The sequence below is a fragment of the Parasteatoda tepidariorum genome, chromosome X1 (assembly GCF_043381705.1).
Source record: "Parasteatoda tepidariorum isolate YZ-2023 chromosome X1, CAS_Ptep_4.0, whole genome shotgun sequence".
Taxonomy (NCBI): domain Eukaryota; kingdom Metazoa; phylum Arthropoda; class Arachnida; order Araneae; family Theridiidae; genus Parasteatoda; species Parasteatoda tepidariorum.
This window is the reverse complement of record NC_092214.1, coordinates 26,675,063-26,688,907: the sequence shown is the minus strand read 5'-3', so window position 1 is coordinate 26,688,907 and position 13,845 is coordinate 26,675,063. Positions and strand designations below refer to the sequence as shown.

Genomic DNA, 13,845 nt, shown 5'->3' with positions numbered 1-13,845 from the left:
AATAACATATTGGATTTTTTGTTAGTTAAAAATAGTTAAGTAAAAAATGTTACAGTTGACCCCACTCTCCCTACTGATAAAAATAATAATAAAATTTGATTCAGTTTCATCTATAACAAAAAATAGGACAAAAGTTATCGTCAAAATATAAAGGAACTAATAGAGTCACAATGTTGTCAATAATGTTTTTTGATTGTCTAATTTCGGCATTGTTTTTAGCAAAAATCAAACTTGATGAAATATAAGGTCAGCATTCACAAAAGGTAATGTAAGCGTGTTTCAAACAAAACATTTGAGGGTGGCGCTTATTTTGTGAGAAACTTGCAAGCCTTCGATTTTTTTCAATTCATTTCATCGTAATAGTGCGTTTTCTTTAGAACATTATTAAAAAAGCACCACTTTTTGGTCAGGGTTTTTTTTATCTAGAAATCGCTGTTTACCTCATCGGCGAGAATAGTATTCAGATATTAACAAAGTGATTGAAACAAATGGAAAAAAACTTTTTCATGCTTTCTTTCCAACTTCGCCTTTTTTCAGTTCCTTAACACCTGTAATATTAAGGACTGACAAATTATTTTTTTTTTAAATGAAGTTTGAATTTTTCAGAAATATTTGCAAATTATGTGATATTTACGATTTTTTTATCATTCAAATGGAAATAACAGACTTTGACAGAGTATATTTAAAATTTTTACTTATAACTTTGGTGTTGAGTTGAAAAATATTGATTTATACTTATAAAAGAAATAACATTTGTTAAAACAATGGCGTAAAACTAAAATAAAGCATTTTTAAAGATTTAAGAAAAATTAATTAAACGTTCGTTAGTTATTTAATCAATGAAGAAATTAAAGTAAACACATAAAAAATAGCTGGAAAATAAAAATTGCCCAGCTACCCATAATAATAAAAATTTTCGTTTAACTAATTTCTAATTTAGCAATGGATTTATCTCAATGTACTTTTTGTATCTAATATTAAATGAGCAATGCATAGCTAGTGTTACAAAAAAGAATTTTAAAATAGTCAAGTATATTCACAATATGATATACAGGATGTCCTGTAAAGACCGCTCTTAGTGTGTATTTCTAGAAATTTATCTCTGAAGGTGTTTAAATAGTCCTATTTCAAATCCTCTTTGTTTCTCCTGCAATCAAACTTGTCATCTGGTTGCATTACGCCTGCATCGTGATTTGTGAGATTTCGAAAGCGTTTTTATTTTTTACTCAGTTAAATATTAATTTACAACCCCCAAATGTGCATTATTATTTGTTTTCCTTTTTAATAAGAATTCAAAAGGTTAAGGGTGGTCTTTACGGAACACCCTGCATAAAACCTTCTGGAAGCTGCAGATTTTATATAATAAAATAATTGGAAAGAGTAAATAATATTTCTCAAGGATGTCTCGGTGGCATTTCTTAATTCTATGTAACAGATCCTCCTTTTTTATGCCATACAGAAAGAAAAAAAAACTAAACATTTTAAAAAAAATTTTCTGTCTGTCTAAGCTGCTTCAAATATTCATTTTAAACTGTTTTGAACTGCTAGACAATCATTAATTAACTTCTAATTTTATTTCAGTCAAAAAAAGAAAATTGTTAAGTAAAAGTAAAAATGAGTTTGAATGTCTTAAATTATCGAACACAATGCTTCGTATGATTCAGCAAAATTTTCCTTACTTTGACCTTGAATTTAAAAAAAAAACATAACACTTAAATTACGATTATTTTTCTGTTTTTTTTTAGTATTTCAGAGTTCACTAGATTACAGCAAAGATCAAACAAAATTATCGAAATCAATGGTTTATCTTTTCAAAGTTTTGATAATATCTTATTCAGAATTTAAGCTATGATTTAAGAGGAAAACATTAACTTTATTTTATGTATTTTATAAACATAATTAAAACATATTTAACTGTTATAAATAGTAAATTGTTGAACTTATCAGCGGTGTCTGAATTATTATCAAAATTGGGTTCATTAATTGAAAAAACGACTTAATATTTTTAGAGCAAGCATGAAGGTTGAAAAATTAATTTCTACTTTCGAATCAAGATGATTAAAATAACTGAATGTGAAGTAATGGTTTATGTTAAAATTTCTTCAGCAGAATAATTCTTTCTGATTGAGTTTTTAGTTTTGAAGGTTGCAAATTTTTTTTTATTTATTCTGTTATTGGGTGACCCACTATTCACACAGAAAGAAATTTTAAAAAAATGTGAATTTTCATTGATTTTTTAAGTTATGTATTCTATTTTTAATAAGCCTGAACTAGCAGCAGCTTCTTTGACTATTTTTTTTAATGTTTCTTTTGCTTTTGTTTGTAACATTTTATAGCAAAAATAGTATAAACTTCAAACCTTGCGGGAATTTCGGGGCAACTTTTTCATAGGCATAAAATTTATTTTAAAAGTTAATGAGTATTGAACCAAAAATCGCAGAAGCTGGAGTATCTAAATTCGAAAAAAGCAGCTAATTTTGAGAAAATAGCGAAAAATGCGCTACCTTAAAGGAAACCTGGACTATTTATACAATTTGAACTTTGAATTAACATAATGTCAATATGTCCAGCAAGGCTAAAATGAAATTTAATGCTGCTGGTAAGTGTGATACAATAATCAAACGTGCATGGAGGAAAAACAATTTAAAAAATGGTGATAATGATTTTCGCTAATTCTACAGGAGTGATTTCTTTAACTCTTGTTTCACCTAATTTTCTGTAATTTTTTTTTTACTATATTTTAGAATCAAAGGGCTTTTTAAAAGTAGTAATTATACATTGTAAGGTAGTACTTTAAATTAAATAGTTACCCCTTTGCTTAAACTAGTAATCAGAATCTAACTCAACAGAATCTACTCTACAAGGTTTGAGACAATACTGATTAATTCTCTTCAGCTACTTTTTTGGTATCAGGAAAATTTATTTGCGATTACAGCAATACTTCTCTTCAATTGTGATTTTCTCATCAATCTGATTATTTGCTAAACATTTTTTTTTTGTTGAGAAATTACACTACTGAGGTTAGTTAGTCCTATAAGTAGAATGTAATAGCTTTTTAAATTTTTTTTTAATTTTCGGTAGTTGGCATCTTTATATTTTATAATTATCATAAAAAGCTCCATTATTACATGTTATTTGTTGATTTATTTATAACGAAATTTTAAATATAGTGTGCTAAAAAAATTAATGTACCACCTTGAATAGCTTTTGATCTAATGATCGGATCTTCACATTCTAGAACTCAATCTTAATGGTCTGAAGCGATGACCTCAAATAGGCTTTAATTTATGTTAAGAAATCAGGCACAAAAACGTTCTTTCTCAGGATAAATATGCTTTTTTTTTCCAACGGACTCGGATTTTGACGGCCGAAATATGACGTAGCAACAATCTGGGACACAATCGCACACAATTTTAAAATTCATTTATCTAAATATACTTATATGCGAGAAATAACTCTTAGTAAATATCTTTTTCCATTTAATTTTAATAAGGTTCGAAAAAAATTTTAAATTGTGAGGTCTACACTTTTTTACATCGTTGTGGAGAATGTAATTTTAAATGGCGATTTACAAAATTTGTGTGAAATCAGTCGAACAGTTTTAAAAGAAAGGTATGTTTATTCAGAAAAAGTACTATTTGTCTGGTTTCGTAACTTAAAATATAGTCTGCACTATTTAATTAGCATATTTGATATCACTCCCACCCTTCAATCATTTAAGATTAATTTCTTGAAAGTGAAGATCCGATCATTAGATCGAAAGTTATTCAAGTTGGACCTTTTTTATTTTCCGCACTGTAAAGAATGAAAAAAAGGCCCGGAATAGTTGCTCTGTTCTTTATATTTTCACTTATTAAATACCAATGTTCATTTGGTTCAAAAGGTTGTACAAAACAGACTAACTAATTAGTATTAACTAATTAAAGTAATTTTAGTTACGAAATTATGCACAAAAATGTATTTTATACGAATAAACAAATCCATTTAGGTCAAATTTGGTTTCTTAACTATCAAAATATGGGAAATAGCTGCAATGAGAAAAATACGGTCTCGATAATTAAGTCAAGAGGGGATTCTAAAGATTAGACTCCTTAATGTTAATTTAACTTTTAGCGTATTTCGCTAAATCTCAGGAACTTTTACAACGAATTGAAAACTTTTCAACATAATTACAAAACTCGTTTATCCAAAGATTTCCCCCCCCCCATTTTTTTAAATTATTTATTATTATAATTTATTTTATATAGTAATCTTCAAAAATTTCTTAATTGTTAGATATGCAACTTTTATTTTTTTAAATTATCGAATTTTAAGTGACAAAATAAAAAAAAAATCGGGTTAAATCAGTTGAATGTTTTTTTAAAAATGAAAATTTAATAGTAACGGTGTTTTTTAACTTTTAAAACTCAAAACCTGTTTTGCCGATTTTCTTAAAATAGAGATTTTTTCATTTAAATTTAAAAAGATAAAATTGAAGTAAAAATACACATATCTCACTCTTGCGAATTTTTTTCTGTAATTACTACAAAAAATAATTATAACAATGATTAAAATTATTTCTCTTAGTTTCACTTCCAAAAGTAGTTTATTTTATTTCATATATAAATGACATTATGAAACAAAAGAATTCGCTATCAAGATAACGTGAGAAAAAAAGAGTGACTAAAATCTGCTTTTTGTATCAACAATATGTATCACTTATACTTTTATCTACAGAAGGAAAATAAACTTCCAGGTGAGCATGAAACTTAATTCTTTGTTCGTATGTTTTACGTAACCAATTTCTCCTTTTTTATATAAATTGCAATTCAATCATTCATTAGTTTTAAATTTTATATTCAGACATGATTATCAATTTTTAATAATTCAGTTTTATCAAAACTAGAAATTGAAATTAAATTTATAAAAAAAATTTAGCTCTGCTGGAAAAAAGTAATACATATAAATATTGTTTACGCTAAAAAACGTGGTATATTTGTAATTAAATTCGATTATTAGAAATGCAAGTTTCTGCCTTCTTTCTCCTTTAATCAGTTTTAAGGATACAAAATCTTAAAAATCATGTAATTTCCAGAAAGCAACTTTCATCTAAAATATTAAAAAGTAAAATAAATCTTTTGGTGATTGCTCTGTGTTGTGCTTTTTTTATTATCTTTCTGTGTTTTATCTTTATGTAACATGCATAATCATTATCGAGGGTGTTTTATCTGTATTATGACAGGCTTGATACATATTTATATTAATAGACCACATTTAATATACATTTTTAGAATACCAATCGAAAGTTAACATATTGGTTTTTGTAAATTAATATTTAAGCGAAAAAGAAACAAAAACACGATCAAAATCTGACAAATTACATTAGAATAAAGCGAATGTAAAAAACATAGCAGGTTTTGAAAGTTTAAACTTGGAGATACTTCGAATAGTAGTCTTTCACTTCCTCACTGTTTCCTCTTGCGATCAAATTTGTCCTGTTTTATTTCGCATTTTGATTTGTCATATTTCGATAGCGTTTTTTTTTTTTTTTTTTTCTTAGGTTCAATATTAATTTGTAAATCCAATGTGTTAAGTTTTCGTTTCCTTTCTTAAATGGAATCTAGAAATACATATTAAGGATCAACAACTTTTGTCAAGTTGCAAAGTAACAGAAGCTGAAGAATAAAACAAAAAAGGATACTTTCTTTTAGGAGGAGAATATTATCCACCCCCCCCCCGTTATTCTTTATCTATAATAATACATAAAACTGATAAAGATATTTAGGCGAATTAGAACGGAATTCTGGTCTGAATAATGAAACAAAGGAGCATGCAATCCTTCTTTTCACTACCGTTATATCATAAAATCATTATATATAATCATATGTGCAACTTAAGAAACTGTTTAGGCAGTAAAAAAGAAAAAAAGAAATTTGAAGTCTAAAGAATAAAACCATTGAGGATATTCTTCCTCTTTATTTCATCGTTATACCACATTTTCATTATATATTAATATTTAATCACCAACGAAACTTCAGAAAGCATTTAAACCATTATCAAGAAAATAGAAATTAACAGATCTCACAACGGAGAGCAATGAATTCAACCTGACTCCAAACTTTAATCTTACATGAAATAAATCCTGCCCGATAAATTTTTATCTTCGCTTGAAAAAGTTTCTTGATGCAATTTAAAGTTTCCGAAAAATATAAAAATATAAATCTGTGTGAAATTTCAAGAAAATGATGCAAATTGATTTTAAAATTAAATTATTAATTTAATGATAAAAAGGTTTAAATTCTGATTAATGATTAAATGATTTTTCTAGACATTACGAAAAACTAGTTTCAAATAAGACTTCAAAATAAAATAAAGCTATATTCTCAATCAAGAGCTTGAAACGTGTTTAAAAGAAATTTAAAGCAAAATATTTCCAAAAAACAAATTTTTAAGTCAAAATTTCATTTACCAAAAAAAATAATAATAAAATCCTGTGATTTTACATTTTTCTCTAGAAAGAGACTATGAACACCACTGACTGAGTCAAATATTTACAGCGTTATATAATATCATATCACAAGCTCGTAAATAGAATTTTAATAATAATAATGATATTAAAAACTTTATGAACATTCGTTAGTTGATAGTTGATCCTCTTTATAAATTCTACAATCATGTTTATGACAAAAATATATATTTTCTTCAAAAAAGTTTTTTTTATTTGAATTTTAATTTAAACTTAATTAATATATAGACAAACGTATAGACAAAATCATACATAAAATAAACAATTTAAAAGTAGTGTTTAACTCATTTATTTTTCTTAACAATATGCTAGTTAATAGAAGTGTTTTACAAAATCCGTAATAAAGCACAGAATTTGCATTTTTCACTGTATGATTTGGTAATATTTATACTTATTTGTAATGCTTTATTATTAAATTTAAATTATGTTTGATCCCAATTTAGGGAAAAATGAGGTCTTTCCAAATTCTGTTTTGCCTGGTGCTTCTACTGGAAATTTGTTGGTGTAATCCCATACAACCAAAGAAGTAAGTTCATATATACATATATANTTGCGTTTGCGGGTTTGCGTGGTTCGTATATTACGAGCTCATAAGGATAATGTCGATCTGATTTTAGATAAACAACAACAAAAATAATGAATAGCGAATTAATTATTAATATGCGTTTATTAAGAACAGCGCATTGATCTATCTCAAGACGCAATGATATCCAACAAGGAAGTAACTTTTTTTCTAATTAATGTAGGTGGCGCTACTATTACTGCATACATACCGGCTTCAACATACCGGGCCACCTTGAAACATAGTTTCAAAATTTACACATAAATTAACAAAAACCAAAATTCAACTATGCACATCTAATAAAAAGAATAATTAAAAAAACTTATGCAACATACATGAAATTAAATATATGTATCAGAAACAGATGTATAGATTCCTTGGTATAAACCGGATAACTATAACACAAACAAAAAGAAAAAAAAGTCTAAAATAAAGAAAGTTAATCAGTCAATAGGTAAAACTGACAGTTTGTGAATGGGTCTTTTATAAGTTCCAGTCTCAGTTTTGACACTGACCACTCTTACCTTAGCGTCAGCACTAGGAAAAACTTCTTGTATACGCCCTAATTTCCACTTCAAAGGTGGAATATTGTCTTCTTTAATGAGAACTAAAACGTTAATTTTCAAATTAGGCTGTACTCGCAACCATTTGAGGCGCTGCTGTAAGCTGGAAATATACTCGTTAACCCATCTTTTCCAAAAATTCTGGAAAAGTTTTTGAGTCAACTGCCAACGTTTTAATGGGAGTATGTTTTCGTTTAGAAGGTTCTCTTCTGGTATAGAAGAAAGAGAGGTTCCCACAAGGAAATGTCCTGGGGTAAGTGCTGAAAGTTCAGCGGGATCGTCCGACACAGGACACAAAGGACGAGAGTTCAGGCAGGATTTAATTTGTGCAGTAAGAGTTAAAAACTCTTCAAGGGTCAATTTATGATCACCTATTGTTCTTTTCAAATGCAATTTTGCGGATTTCACAGCAGCTTCCCATATTCCTCCAAAGTGAGGTGCTGAAGGTGGGTTAAAGTGCCATTTATTTTGCTCATCGGCAAAATACTGATGGATAGATTCGTCTTTTTGAAGGGATCTAACCACTCGATTCATTTCCTTATTTGCAGCAACAAAATTTGAACCACAGTCTGAAAATAATTCATTTGGTTTTCCTCTTCGTGCAACAAATCTTTTTAGAGCTGCAATAAATGATTCAGCAAATAAATTTCCAACAACTTCGATGTGCACCGCTTTTGTCGCGAAGCACACAAAAATACAAATGTACATTTTAACTGATCTGACTCCACGTCCAGATCGCGGTTTCACAAAAAATGGACCTGCATAATCCAGACCAGTCTTGGAAAATACTCTAGAAGGCGTTACTCTTGAAGGTGGTAATTGAGCCATTATCTGTGTCGCGGTTTTTTCTTTTAATCGAAAGCATTTTATGCATTTCCAGATTTGCTTTTTTATAACTGATCTAGCATTTACTATCCAAAATTCCTTGCGAATAACTAATACTAGTAAAAGTGTTCCAGCATGCAAGAAAGATTCATGATAATTATAATTAGATTAGTTAAGTGATGATTTTTCGGTAGGAGAATAGGATGTTTTCTTTCATTCGATAATTGCATATTTTCTAACCTACCGCCAACACGGATAAGGCCCTCTTCATCCAAAAACGGATTCAAGGAGAGGATCCTACTACTCGAAGAAATTGGTTTGTTATTTTTTAGCTGGTGATATTCGTTTGGAAATTCTTGTTTTTGGACTATTTTGACCAAAGCGTTTCTAGCTAGTTTTATCTCACTACTAGCTAAATAACTATTAATGCGATTGTTCGGAGATTTACAGTTCATTATGAAGCGAAGACACCAAGCTATAATTCTTTTTAACTTAACGTATGATGAAACATTGTAAATGATCGGAAAGTCAATAGGAGTTGTTTCAATCAAACACGATGTCTTTTTACGTTCTTCTTTGAGAGCGTCTGTTGAGAGAGGGATTTCCTCCAAATGCGATATTTCACCACTTTTCATCCAAGACGGACCCGACCACCACAAATCAAAATTAACTAGCTCATTTGATGGAAGTCCTCTACTAGCGCAATCAGCAGGGTTTTGACCAGAGCTGATATGATTCCAATGTTGAACTGGAAGAATAGATTGAATTTCGGAAACACGATTGACAACAAAAATTTGCCAACGTGATGGCTCAGATTTCAACCATGAAAGAACTGTAGTTGAGTCCGTAAAAGCGCGTATTGCGTCAATTTGAATAGTCAAGGACTTGAGGACCGTTTGTAAAAGGCCACTAATAAAACGGCTGAACAAAGTTCAAGGCGCGGTATTGATATTGTTTTCAATGGTGCTACGCGTGTTTTGGATATAAGTACACTAACATGTGTAGTGGTGATGGTAGTTGATTTTAAGTATATAACTGCGGCGTACGCCTTTTCCGACGCATCACAAAAGCAATAAAGTTCTATTCCAGATGAAGAGTATAGAAGAACTTTTCTAGGTACAGTTAACGTAACTTGGGAAATATCTGCTCGATATTTAATCCACTGCTCTTTAATATCCTGAGGCACTGGATCATCCCAAGCCAACTCATGCTTCCATAATTCCTAAATTAGAATTTTTGCCGTTATGATAATAGGCGATAGCCATCCCAGTGGATCAAAGATTTTTGATGCACAGGATGGACCTTTTAGTAGGATTTTCATCCTTAAACTCCTCACAAAAGGAAATGTTATAAGTAAACTCATCATGGTTTGGGTCCCATCTCAACCCTAGCACCTTAATAAATTTAGAGTCAGCAGTTCTACTTGGTGTAATTTTAATATTTTTAGGTTGACTTAAAAATTCCAAAACAGAAGAACTATTGGTACACCATTTGTGAAGCTCGAATTTTCCTTTTCTCAACAGCTCACTAAGTTCACTTATTAATGCAACAGCTTCGTCAGCACTTTCTGCTCCAAACAAGCCGTCATCTATGTAAAAATTATGTAAGACTAAATTAGCTGCTTTAGGAAAATCTAATCCTTCATCGGTGACTAATTGTTTTAAAACTCGCGTTGCCAAATAACTGGTCGGCGCGGTACCATATGTTACGGTACAAGCGATATTCCCTAACTGGTTTCATGGGATCATCTCTCCATAGAATTTTTTGAAAATTACGATCTTCACTATGAATCTCTATTTGCCGATCCATTTTTTGCAAATCACATGTTATCGTGATATTGTAACATCTTAACCTTAGAAGAATAGCGAAAAGATCGTCTTGTACTTTAGGACCATTCATTAGAGTTTCATTCAGTGATAACCCGAATGTAGTTTTTGCGCTGGCATTAAAAACAACCCTCAATTTTGTGGTTGGACTAGAATCATTAATTACGTGATGATGCGGGATAAAATAGTGCTCATTTTTGCTATTTAAATTTTGGTCATTAGTACTAATATTAAAATTATTAACTGAAATTTGTTTGGTTTTAGCGCATTCAAAAGTAGTTGCTCCGGAAATTATCCAACCTAGTTTAAAGCATACTGCGAAAGGGAGCCACACCGCATAAAATATCAATATCTCCTGATTTCCAAAAATATGGGTCAGCTAGTACTAGATCTTGATATTTTCTAGACAAATCAATTGGCATGGAAGAGTTTGGTATTTTTCCGCAAATTTTATCAATAACATATGCGGATGTTGAGAATCTTAAATTATCATTAAAATGTAGCGAAAATAATAAATCTACTTGCCCATTACTCGAAGTATTACTACTTCCTAAACAAGAAATAAATATTTGAGCGGGATTTATTTTTAGTTTTAACTTGCTGACACATTCGCGAGTAATAAAGTTTTTCTCAGAACCCGAGTATAAGAGAATTCGACAGTTAATGGATTCGTTTTGAGAATTTATAATCTTGACTATAGCTGTGCATAAAAGAACTGAAGAATTCCTTTGATTTATGTTATCGCCCAATTGCTCACTATTCGAATAATTCGCACAAACTGTAGACGAAACTTCATTAATAGGCGCGGCTGATGGCGTCGTTGATTTCTGTTCATCTGCTCTGGGTATAAATTCAGGGGCACTGAAAGAGGGAAAAAAGGGTTTCGGTTTCTCATCTCTATGCAAAGAGCTGCGATGTCTGCGATTACACTTAAAACAGGTGTTAGAAGATTTGCATTTTTTTATAGTGTGAATTCCTGATAAACAGTTATAACAAAGATTATTATTTTTAACGAAATCAATCTTTTGATGAGCTGGTAAATTACAAAATTTTGAACATTTTGAAATGTAATGATTATCTTTACAATATACACATAAAGAAAGCGAAACAAAAGAATTGACTTTAGCTATAATAGGTTTTTGAAATTTACTTGAAGAACTTTTGCTGTTTTGAAGAGTTCTAGCATAGCTTTTCAGAAATTCTATTAAATCTTTGAGTTTGGGTATTTCAGTATTTTTCAATTGACGCTCCCACCACAATTTAGTGGAACTATCTAACTTTTGCAATATTAAATACAACATTATAGTGTCACTAAAAGTATCCATTTTTTGGCCTAAAGTTTCTAATGAGTGAAAAATTTCATTTACATTATCAACCAAGCTTAATAAAGCTGTAGCAGATTCATTATGAATATTCGGAAGATTTAAAAAGCGTTTAATATGAGCGAAAGTTTGTTCTCTTGTATTTGAATACCTTTCGTCTAACAAATTCCAAGCTATTTCAAAATTGTTATCTGAAATTGCGATAGATTGAACGATTCGCGAGGCATCTCCTTTTAAAGATGTCTTTAAATACTGAAGCTTTTGCGCGTTTGATAACGATTCATTTTTTGTTACGGTGGCTTTAAATAAATCTTTAAAGGTTAGCCATTCGGTAATATTACCGCTAAAAAAGGGTAAGGAGAGTTTCGGAAGTTTTATATTTTCACTCGCGTTTTTCTCGAAGTTTGGAGCAGAAAAAACTGACTAATTTCTCGGTTGCTCTTTTAGTTTTTTCTCGCTGCGAAATTTCCATAATACAATTTTTTCTTCATACTCGTTTACATTATCTAGTTCGTTATTCAATTCAGTTACATCTTCAATAAGATTTTCTACTGCAGAGTTTATCTTTTTTAACTCCGTTTCTTTTATTTTTAATAGCTCGAAGTTTTCCGACAATTCATCAAAATTAATTTCTTCTACTGATAAATTACCTTCTATTTTTTTCAAATAACCAGTTACTGATCTTCGTACAGAAGACAGCTTTGTTTTCAATTTTTGGAGTTCTAATTCTTTTGCCATGTTTAATGTCTAAAATGGTTCAAAATATCTATAAAGTCTACTTACCCCTTCTTCGGGATAAATTTAGAATATATTACCATATCATGCGTTAGTTATCCAATGGAAGGCGTTGATTACTTAATGCGCAATAACTATTTAATGCGCAACACTATCTTCACGAGCTATGCTGCGGCTCGACTTCACCATGTTTATATTTTGTATTTGATTGCGTTTGCGGGTTTGCGTGGTTCGTATATTACGAGCTCATAAGGATAATGTCGATCTGATTTTAGATAAACAACAGCAAAAATAATGAATAAGGAATTAATTATTAATATGCGTTTATTAAGAACAGCGCGTTGATCTATCTCAAGACGCAATGATATCCAACAAGGAAGTAACTTTTTTTTCTAATTAATGTAGGTGGCGCTACTATTACTGTTTACATACCGGCTTCAACAATATATATATATATATATATACAACAAAATAAATAAATGCAAGAAAACACGAAGAAAGTTAAGAAAAACAATAAGTTTCATTTATTGCGCATAAGCTGCAAGTAAACAGAACTCATTAGATAAGTTCAAAAAGAAGATAAAACAAAGGAAAATTATAGACATATGCAAAAGGGGGGGGGAGAATAATAATTAGTGAAAAATATAAAAAACAACTGATTAAAAAAAAAAAGAAAAAAGGAGGAAATTTTTGAAAAAATTTCTATATTATCTGCATATAATTTTTCTTTGTTTTATCTTCTTCTTGATATATATATATATATGTATGTATATAAAGTTAAACTAAGAAATAAAAATTATTATCTATGAATTACATAAAAACTGTAATGTCCGTCAAAGTATTAAGAAAAGTTCAATATTTGCATCCAATTTTCTAGATGCTTAGAATACCAAAATATGCCTAGAGTTTGAAGACTGTAACTCTCAGAAATAAAACTATTGTTTTTGTTAAACTTCTCTCTAACTCAATGTGAAAAATAAAACATTTTTTTCAGATCGAAAAAAGAATTACAGCTATCATATTCTTGCATGCGAGTTGTAGAAGGAGGTAAAAATGCAGAAAAGGCTCCAATTATTTTACTCCATGGATTAGGAATGTTTAAAGAAGCTTGGATGGGTCTCTATCAAATATTCGCATTAAAGACTGGTAGAAGAGTAAGTAAAATGTTTCACGGAAAAGAGTCGGTCATTTATATTAATAATCTAACTAAGTTTCACAATTAGAAGTCCTGATGGAAAGTCAACTAACTAAAATAGCTAAAATTTTATAACAAACTACACTGGTGGACAAAATTACGAGATGGAAGATGGAAGACATTTTCTCACATATCTCAAAAAATACTGAATATAAATAAATGAAATTTGGTATGGATATAGCTTATTCCATGATAATTAAGTATGCAAAACAAAAATGAAAGTGCCATTCACTGGCAAGACCTATTGCCAATAAATCCAATGTAGTCTGAACTTAAGGATAAAAGATGACAATAAAAGTGAGGCTTGTACAG

General features: G+C 29.8%; 1 protein-coding gene across 7 annotated transcripts in view; it reads left to right on the top strand.

Moving 5' to 3' along the window:
- The first annotated feature begins 4,666 nt into the window (after window positions 1–4,666).
- Window positions 4,667–13,845, top strand: part of LOC107456700 (sn-1-specific diacylglycerol lipase ABHD11-like) — a 23,495-nt gene continuing 14,316 nt past the window's right edge. For 2 of the 7 annotated variants that reach the window (XM_071187396.1, XM_043043927.2), the window contains exons 1-3: window positions 4,667–4,735; window positions 6,949–7,031; window positions 13,333–13,492. In XM_071187396.1, coding sequence (XP_071043497.1) covers window positions 6,955–7,031; window positions 13,333–13,492 — 237 coding nt within the window. In that variant the 5' untranslated portion in view covers window positions 4,667–4,735; window positions 6,949–6,954. Of the gene's footprint in view, window positions 5,104–6,948; window positions 7,032–13,332; window positions 13,493–13,845 lie in introns of all 7 variants that reach the window. The other 5 variants (XM_071187394.1, XM_043043925.2, XM_043043926.2 and 2 more) reach the window with 5 other exon arrangements.